The following is a 9,474-nucleotide window of genomic DNA, read 5'->3' on the forward strand; positions in this document are numbered from 1 at the left end:
TTTGCTTGCCCTCAGCCCTTTCCTACTTTTTCGTGTGGTTTCGTTTTTTCCGTTCTGGATCTTTCTCACTTGTTTGCCCGTTCTGGATCTGACGTTACCCTTGTGCAGCGCACCCTCTGCACCATCACGAGCTGCCTCAGCGATCTCTCTGCCTTTTCCTCTTTCACGGCCAGTGAAGACCCTGGGGATTACATGTACGAGTTTGTGTGGGGCACAGGCCTCTGGTCCCAGACCTGGAAAGTGTTGCTGGTCTCAGGTGTCTCTGAAGACCAGAGGAGGTCAGGGAGGTTCTTCCCGAGACACGAGAGTTGTTAGCAAATTCAGTGCAGCAGCAGAAGCGGCCAGTGTCTGTCCCTGAAGAGGATGTGCGTTCACACTGGCTGCCCTTGGCCTTGACCGGTTTGGAAGACTTGTGGAGGGCCTCGGGGCCAGACAGATCTCCTTGGAGACTTCTGCATCCCGAACTTTATGCTAGAGAGGGAGAGGGCAGCAGGGTCACGGCTTCAGTACGTGCTTCTGCACCGGGGTGCCCGCCAGCAGCATGGGGTTCCTGGGGGGCGGGGGTCGCAGGACATGCTGGCCCCGGTCCGGAAACCGCGCCGGTCCTACATACCGCCGTGGAGCGTGTTGTCGAGGGCACCGGGGCTCCAGCAGGGCTGTGCCCTGGCGGCTTCCTGTTCCCTCCACGAGGGTGTTGGTGGAGTCCTGCAAAGTGCCTGGTACCCAGCTCAGGGCAGGGAGCTGACCGGACGCAGCAGCTCGCCTCCAGCTGCTGCCCGCTTCTCCATGGGGAAGTGCCAGGAGGAAGGCCTGACAGCCCTGGTGACAGACGGAGGGTTCCAGCCACGGGGGCAGCTGGAAGCCAGTGGTGCCGGGACCTGGGGCTGGGAGGGAGGTTGCAGGAGGGAGGCTCTTGCTGGCTGGTCGCGCGGGCCGGGTAAGTCGCGGAGTCTGTTTCTCATTAAGTGCACGGGAGGCTCTCGTCACTTACAGGAAAACCACCCACTTATCTGAAATCTGACCCACTTCGGGTTGGAGCCAGACAGGGCTCCTGCATCCCGCAGGGACACTGGGGCTCTAGTGGTCCAAATCCGTGCATCCAGCCCGTCTTCAGGAAGGAGCAGCAACCCACCAACGCTTCCATGGTGGGACAGAGGCACGGGGTGAGGGGCGCGGTGGCCAGGGTCACCTCTGGACTGTCGGAGGCGGTGGGGTAGGCTCCACCTCGCAGTCCCAGGTGTGAGAGCCAGAGGAGCCAAAGGCTTTGTCCGCTGTGCCCAGGACGCTGCTGATGTAGCCCCGCCCCCTGGCTCCTAGCGCCCCTGAGCCTCGAGGCCCGGAGGCCCCGTGTGATCGAGCTGCAGGGACTCGGGGCACCGAGGGTCCCAGCGTCTTCTGGAAGTGCGTGGACTTAGGCCAGTTTCTGTAAGCCTCTGGACTCTCACCTCTGTGTTCTACAGAAGCCTTACACCACTTTTTTTTTTTTTTCTTAACACCGCTTTTTTAAAGCCACTTTTAGTCCTCCCAAATGTGACATTTTATTTGGCAGATGTAATTTCCTGGTCACCAAGAGAAATGCAGATTAGCAATGGACAGTCCTCATTTGGGAAAGCTTCTCGGAGGTGGTGGCCTCAAGTTCTGATAAACAGAGAAGACTCCAGGACGGCAGAGAGGAGGAGGAATGGAAATGACTTGGCTACAGCTGGTCTGGCAGCGCCAGCCGAGGGGGCAGGGGGAGGGATGGATCCAGGTCTCCCCTGGGGCCCCTAGGAGGGGCTGGCCTGTGTCCCGAGGGCACGGTGTGGCATTGACTAGGACAGCAGAGCCGGGAAGCTGAGGTCCCTAAAAGTCAGACTTAGAAACTGCACAGAGATGGCAAGGCTGTCACAGGCTGCCTCCCTCAAGGCTCTGGACCCTGGAGAGGGGCCTGCTCAGGTCCTGCCCCTGGCTGGGTGGTGCTGTCGGAGAACCCTCAGTTCCTTACGGGGACGGCTGAAGTTCTGGGGAAGCCGGGAGGCCGTGAGGACGCGAGTGTGTGTGGTGCAGGCTGCCCCAGCTGCGCTGGCCTCCGCTTCCCCCGCCCAGCTTTGCTTCAGGTGGGGACAGACGTCCTAGGTCACGGTGGTTGAGGGTGGGGCGCACCAGGACAGAAGGGTCACCGTGTTCACGCGCAGCCGGACTTCTAGGGCTCCTCCCTGAATGTGGAGCCGCAGGAGGTCCGGAGACGCTGCGGGAGCACTCGGGATGAGGGGGCCGCTCCAGAGAAGTGCAGACAGCTGTCAGGGTCAGCCTCGGTGCAGGAGGGAAGAGCCTTCCTCAGGCTCGGGCTGGGCTGGGATGTCCTCTCCCAGCACTGAGTGCCCCAAGCCCAAGGAAGCCCTGCGTCGCGGGGTGGGGGGGGGCTGGAAGGTCGTGGGGGACGGAGCCCGCTGGGAAATGCCCTTCCCCGTGGCAGCAGGGTCCCCGGCTGGGGAGGAGCCCCCCCGCCCACCCCTAGCTACTTCCTAGGAGTTCCTTAGCTTCTGCGTCCTGGGGCCTGCAGGGCAACACCCCGGCTCAGCACCCCACCTTGGCTCGGGGAAGTGGGCGGGGTGGCGTAAGGGCGCTGGTGAGCCGGGGAGCCCCCACCGGGGCCTGGGGGCGCTGGGCCTACAGCTGGAGCCCCTGCGAGGACTGGGGGGCCTTATCCTTTGCTATGGGAGAGACCGCTGGTGCACAGGATTGGGCCGGCCAGATGTGGGCCTGACTGCCCCCAGCTCCCTGTCACCTCCCTTCCCTGGACCAGTTTCCTACTTGGGGGAACCAAAAAGAAAGGCAGTCACGAAGGGTCTGGTGTACCCCGGAGCGCCAGCAGTCCTGCTTCCGTGAGCCCCTCACTTGCACGGTCTCTGACCTGGGCAGCAGCTCCGGTGCAAGCAAGGAGGCGCTCTGTGGGGACCAGGGGTGTCGGGGAAGGGCCGCCATGCCACCAGCTAGCACAGTGCCGCAACAGCACCCGGGCTTCTCGCTGATGCCACCGCCCGCTTCTCCCAGCGCCCCTTCTGCGAGCCTGTCCTGGCCGTGTGCAGCTGCCGGTGGGGGAGAGCTTTGCTGCCCACCACCCCCAGGCTTTGCTCCTTCAGGAACACCAAGGGGGTCACTAGGCATTTCTGCCCCCTCCCTGCACCGGCCCGGCCATTCTGCGCCCGGGTGTAACGCGGTTTCCGACCCTGGCTTCCAGCTCTCGTGACCGGAAACCCTTACTTGTTCTGCCCCCTCCGCCGCCCCAGCAATCAGCCAGGCTCTGACACAGCCGCCCCGGTCGGCAGAGCCATCTGCCCCCCACCCCCTGCGTCCTGTCCGCCTCCCTCCCCATCTCTCTGGAACCCGGACTCTGTTGACTCAGCAGCCGAAGTTCTCCTTAAGCCCATGAGAGCTGGCTGGGGAGGCGGGGCGCGCACTCGTCGCGCGGGCTGGGTCCGGTGCCAGGCTGGGGGTGCCAGGCTGGGGGTGGCCCCGGGAGCTCTGCCTCTGGGAAGGGTCTGCGGGATTTCTGTGTCTCAGTAGGTTCCGGGCCCCCTTGGCAGGAGCGGGGAACCCTAATGGGCACAGACTGGCTTGACTAAGCTCTCGTGAGAGAGAGAGTTTAAGGGCTGGCTGTGCTGATGGGACCATAGGAGCACCCAGAGCCTCCAGCGGCTTCTGGAAGGCAGACGTGCCTGGCCCCCGAGAGCCCCCAGTCTGAGGGGAAAACAAGGCCCAAGGCAGAGTCCTCCAGGGGTGCTGCAGCCCAGGCAGGGGGCAGCTCCTGAACTGGGTCTGGGCGGAGAGGGGAAGAAGCCTCACAAGAGGGACGGGGAGGGTTGGGGTCCTGACTGGGGCAAGGCCACAGCCCGAGAGGCTGGGAAGACACAGACTCAGCCACCGCAGGGGCCCCCCAGTCCTGTGCTGGCATGGGAGGTCGGGGAAGGAGGTCCAGGGCTCACCCCTCAACCACCCCCTTCTCTGTCCCTCCTTTCCTGGCACGCGCGCACACACACGCACGCACACACACACCCGGTGATGCAGCTGCCCCTCTCCCCTGGCTACCTGCCCAGCACAGCCTAGAAAGACTTCTCAGTTCCCTACCTTGCACCCCCAGCCCCCAGATTCATGACCCTTCCCAGGTACCTCAGAACCCCCAGACCCACTCCCCCCACTGCAGTGGCGGCTCAGCCCCTTGCCTTCCACGATAGGAGAGAGAGAGAGGGAGACAGACAGAAAGAGGCCGGAGCACTTGGGTCCCAGCGGGGAGAGGTGGCTGGCGATGATTTATTAGCCAGACAAGAATCAACAAACAAGTTCTAACATCTGTTCTCGCCAAACCATTCCTCAGACAACAGCAGCACTGGACCAGGGCCCAGACCCAAAGGCTCAGAAGGCCAAGGAAATCAGACTCCGGGAGGAGAAGCTGGGCAGTGGGAGGCAGCACGGCCGTCCTGGCACACCTCCTCAGAGGCCCTCGGGTCACCGAGCCACCAGCTTCTCGGGGACTCTCGAGATGGAGCCAGTGCGTGTGTCCCTAAAAGGGCGTCGAGTCCACCTCTGCTCCCCTGAACTCCAGGGTTCTTTGGGTTGGGGGGGCCCAGACCTGTCCGGGGAGCAGGGCTAAGCTGGGACCTGGAGGAGGGAACCGGTACCCAGGCCTCTGTGCAGTGGAACTCCGGATTTCCTATCGGAGGAAATCTCTGACATTTCCCACAGAGAGGAGGGTGCAGGGTAAGAGACAGAGTGCCGGACAGGGCGATGAGGAAGCCTGGGCCCTAGTCCTTGGCTTTGGCCCAGTCACTGTCCCTCTCTGGCTTTGTCTCCTTATCTGTGGCACCAGGACTTGGCCTGGATCAGTAAGGTATAAGGGTACACTGCTCCTCCCGCCTCCCTGCCCGCAGCAGACATCACTAATCAATCACGATGCTCTTTTCTGCTGAGCATGGAGATGACCGGAACATCCTTCCCAGGGCAGTGCTCCAGGCGGCCGTGACCAACGGATGGCAGCTGGCACGCAAGAAGACACCTTTGTGCCATCCTCGCAACAGATGATGGCTGAGGTCCTTGCTGGCCCCGTATGGTTTGTTCGGCGGCTGGTGTGCAAAGGTCTGTGGACCTGGCGTCCTGGCTTAAACTCCCCCGGCTCAGACTCACCGGTCTACTGAGGAGGCCCCAGGGGAAGCCATGCCTGTCCTCCGTCCTCTGCCCTCTGTCTAGAAAGCTTGTGCGGGAGGGTGTGCCCCCAGCTGGGCAGGGGCTGGTGGGGCACAGGAGGGCCTTGTCCAGGCACAGCATTCTCCGAGTACGGTGACCGGCCGCCTAGGTTCTGCGGAGAGAAGGACGATCGGAGGTCATACCCTCTACCCTCAGCCTCTCAGGCCCACCCGCAGCCTCGAGCCTCTGGTCTTCACAATGTTGGCCTGCAGAGGTCTAAGCCGCTCTCATTCAGCCACCGCTTCCTGAGCACCCGCTCTGTGCCGGGCACTGTGCTGGGTGCTCTGGAAACACGAGTAAGCCCCAGCCCCGCTCCCAGGCGGCTTGCAATCGGCTGGGGAGGAGGGAGACAGGCGTCCCGCGCCACCGGAGGCACAGCCGCTGCGGCCCGGTCTGGGAAGCCTGCCGGAGGAGAAGGGCAAGCTGGTCCTGAAGGACAGCCAGAAGGTCGCGGGGCAGTGGGAGGGTGTGCTCAGAGAGGTGAACCGCTCTGGGAGGAAGGAGCCAGGGAAGAGGGGGTCCCCTGCCTCCCGCCGTGTGGAGGGCCACGTGGGCCAGGGAGCGGTTTTAGAAAGACCCTTCTGGCTTCCCTGGGGCAGGGTGGATCAGTGGTGGTTAGACCGGTTAGGAAGCTCTTGGGAAGTCCCGAGGAGGGGTGATGAGGCTGAGGCCGGGAAAGGGACCCAGCAGGAACTGGGGTGGGGCGGGGATGTCACAGGAGCCCTGAGTGTTCTGGCTTGGAGAGTCAGGTGACTGCAGGGTCCTCAGTGCGGCTGGGGCCGTCTGGGGAGAAGGGGGAGAGCCGGTTGCTGTGTTGAGTTCAGGAGGCTGTGGGGCACTGGCGGCCGAGCAGGAGCCTGGAGAGCAGTGCGCAGGGACCTGGCTGGGCTGCGGGCTCGGATCGCTAGCGCTAGCGCCGCAGCAGGGGCGGGAGTGGGGGTACAGGCTCAGAGGCTGAAGCAGGCCTGGGGCATTCCAGGGAGGGTGGGGCAGGGCCTGCGGAGGGGGCCGAGGCCCGGGGAGAGGTGGGCGTGGCCGGGAGGTCTACCGCAGCCGGGACGGGGACGCGGACTAGCGCTGTTCAGAGGGAAGACCGAGGGGTGGTGCGGGAGTGGAAGTGGGGGCGGGGAGCGTGGGCCGGTGCCCCCTCCCTGGGCTCGTCGATGACAGGAGGGACTCCAAGTTCTCCTCTTCTTCAGGATGGTGGGGCTGTGAATGTGGCGGGGAGGGAGCCTGCCCGGGAGAGGCCCCCAGTTCCAACCAAGGGTGACGGCTGGACCCAAGATTCGAGGCACAGCGTGGGGTACGGGTGGCTGGGACTGGGTGAGGGACCAAAATGCAGGCTGCCCTGGAGGCAGCGGTTCGCCTCCTTCCAGCACCCGGTTACCTGGCCTCCGGGGACGGGCCTGGACCTGCACTTGCGTAGGGCCGGGTGCCGGAGGACGCAGGGCGCGCCCCCAGCGCCCGGCGGCGCCTCCGCCTCCACCTCCGCGTAAACATTGCCGGGGGCTTCGCCGGGGCTGCCGCGCCCCATGGCGTAGAAGGCGATGGCTTCGTCGGGCTCCTGGTAGATGGGGTTGGAGGGCTTGGGGGGCGGGGTCGGGCGGGGCCTCGGGGCCGGAGTCGTGTAGACTTCGGGGGGCAGCTGAGGCTTGGCGGGCACGGGAGGCTTGGGCCTGGGCGGCTGCGCAGACGCGGAGAGAAGGCCGGGCAGGGGGTGGGGGGCGGGGGTGGGGATGGGGGGAGGGGGCGTCAGAGCGACCCAGGCGGGGCGGAGGCTGCGGCTGCGACGCCCGAGCCCCGCCCACACCCGGGCCCCTCCCCTCCCGCAGGCCCCGCCCCCGAGCGGGACCCTTCCTTTGCCGCGCACCCCCTTCCCCTCCCTCGGCCCCTCCCGCCCAATACCTCCTTCTGCTCCCGGGTCCCCTCCTTCTGCGTGGGGGTCACGTTCTGCAACTTCTTGACGATCGGGCTGTACTGAGGGGGTGGGTCCTTGCTTCCAGGGTCTGACCCTTCCGTGCTCAGGGAAAGTCCTGCTGGCTCCGGCGTCTGATGGCACAGAACGAGGCCTCAGGGAATGGGTGCAGGACGGGTGGGGTGGGGGCGGCCGGGGGATCCAGGAGGACAGAGCAAGCTGGTGCTGCTGGAGGATGTGTTGGGGAGAGGCACAGAAATGTGGACTGGTGGGGCTCCTGGGTGAGGAGCAGGGGGTGGAGAGGAGAACAGGGGACCAAGGTGGGTGGGGGTGGGGCGGTTCAAGCAGCTCTGCTCACAGCTGTGGCTAGCATTGGCCTTAAATTGCGCCAGGAACACAAGCCCGACCAGTCTCCATTTGTGCCTGTGGTTGTAAAAATGCAACAAGGCTTGACAAGCCTTTAGCCTAACAACATTCTGCATGGGGACAGATGTCCCGACTGCCGTGCCTGTGTTTTGTTCTGCAGGAGCCAGAGGAGTACTTTGTGGGGGCTTAAGCTATATATTTTCAGGGCTGGGAGACTGCCTCTAGGAAGATGAACCTTACAGTGGGAGGGTCCCTTCCCATGGGAGCTGGGCTGGAGTCCAGGGTTTGGCTGTCCACAGGCCCCGGCTTCCGGTCTGCTCACCCCACGGGGCTTTCCTTGTGCTTCAGCGACCCACCCGGTGCACGTCCACACCTCGAGGTATGTGAGCACTGCAGGCTTCACGGAACCACAGAATTCTCCTTCCCTGCGCCTCCCGCTCCTGCCACCGCTGTCCCTTTATGACGAAAAAGCGGCACCCCACCCTGCTGCAGAGGCAGCCCCTTAGGAACCCTCCGGTCCCCCACGCCCCGGTGAGGTCTCGTGGCCCGCAGGCCGTGCTCCTTCCATTGCCTCAACAACCTGACATCCGCACGCTTCTCTGGGGGTCACTGCCGCCACTGCAGCCCAGGGCTCCCCAGTCCTTCCCTGCCACATCTTGCCCTGCCTTCACTCAGCGCCCAGAGTACGCCAGAGAAATGCCCCCGGTGGCCCTTTGGTGGCTGCCTGTACTTCAGGGGGACGTCCGAACTCTGGAGGAGTGCGGTGACAAGACCCTTCGGCACCTGATCTGACAGCTGGCCCTGACTGCTCTGCCTCCAGACGTCCCTGCCCCCTGTTCCCACCGCTGGGGGATCTCTGTGTCCACAGTTCCTCGTGAAGGTCCATGCGAGACATGTCCACAGGCGCGCTTCCTTGAACTGACGCAGGATCCCTCCCCACGGCGGAGGTTAGAGGTCAGCCGTCAGTGTCAGTGCAGGAAACCCCCCACCCACCCCCGCACTGTCTGTGCTGGGCTTCCAGAAAGAACACCACATACTGCTGGTTTTTCTCCTTTCCCTCTGGCTGATCCTTCTCAATTTTCTTTGTAGGTTTGCCCTAGTTTCTGGACGCTCTAAATGCTGGAGACTTGGTATTCCTTTCTTTTCCAGCGACGCTTCCTCGCAGCCCTCCTGAAGGCTTTACAGTCAGTCCTTCTACATGCAGATGACCTCTGTCCCAGACCTCTGGCCCAGACTCCAGACCCCCGTGTTTCAGCCTGGTCACTCCCTGTCTTCTTAGCACTGGACATATTACGGACAATCTGTTTCTCTGTCTTATCGCGGTCTCCACACTAGAATGTAAGCTCCAGAAAGCAAGGCTGTTTTGGTCAGGTGTCTCTCTCTGCTGTGTCCCTGCGCCCAGACCGCCGGCTCGTGCATGGTCTTGGCACTGCCTGACCAGCCTCAGGGAGGCCCGCCCGGACCCGCTCCCTGGCCCGCGGGCCCAGTGGCGCTCACGCTGCGTTTCCTCTCTCAGGCCCCTTGATTGCTCTTATCTGCCTTTGCTGCTGGTGAGCGAGCTCTGTGTGTTTGCCGCCCCGCGCGGTCCTGTCCATGGTCTAGTTCCAGGGCCTGCTGGGTGCTCAGTAGATAGTCCTTACTTGAAAACACAAATGACCACATGTGCCTGTCCTGGTTCCTGGAGGACCCCTCCCCCAGCACGTATCCCTGTCGAAGGGATTCCTGAGGGCACAGGGTGGACAAGGGACCTATGGCTGGGTGGCAGGCCAGGATGAGAAGGCTGCTGTTGTAGCCGGGCTCCCTGGGGCTGGGGGCTGGGCGTACCTGGCGGAGGAGGGGCTCGGTGAGCGTCTCCCCGTAGGGGCTGAGCGGGCACGCTGTGTAGTGTCGCAGCAGGTCCTCGAGCCGCGCGTGGGCGCTGTCCTCGCCCAGCACCACGTGGCGCCCGTCCTGGAGCTGGGCCAGCAGGAAGT

The 9,474-nt window shown here is 63.9% G+C and overlaps 1 protein-coding gene across 1 annotated transcript; it reads right to left on the minus strand.

Moving 5' to 3' along the window:
* Nucleotides 1-4,260: 4,260 nt before the first annotated feature.
* SH2D2A (SH2 domain containing 2A) lies at nucleotides 4,261-9,469 on the minus strand (the record flags this gene model as incomplete). Its single annotated transcript, XM_082751026.1, has 4 exons — nucleotides 4,261-5,332; nucleotides 6,608-6,904; nucleotides 7,126-7,269; nucleotides 9,326-9,469. Coding segments are annotated over 4 exons (753 nt in total), but the record flags the coding sequence as incomplete, so codon positions are not given.
* Nucleotides 9,470-9,474: the final 5 nt, after the last annotated feature.

The sequence above is a fragment of the Mustela nivalis genome, assembly GCF_964662115.1.
Source record: "Mustela nivalis genome assembly, contig: HAP1_SCAFFOLD_2211, whole genome shotgun sequence".
Lineage (NCBI taxonomy): Eukaryota > Metazoa > Chordata > Mammalia > Carnivora > Mustelidae > Mustela > Mustela nivalis.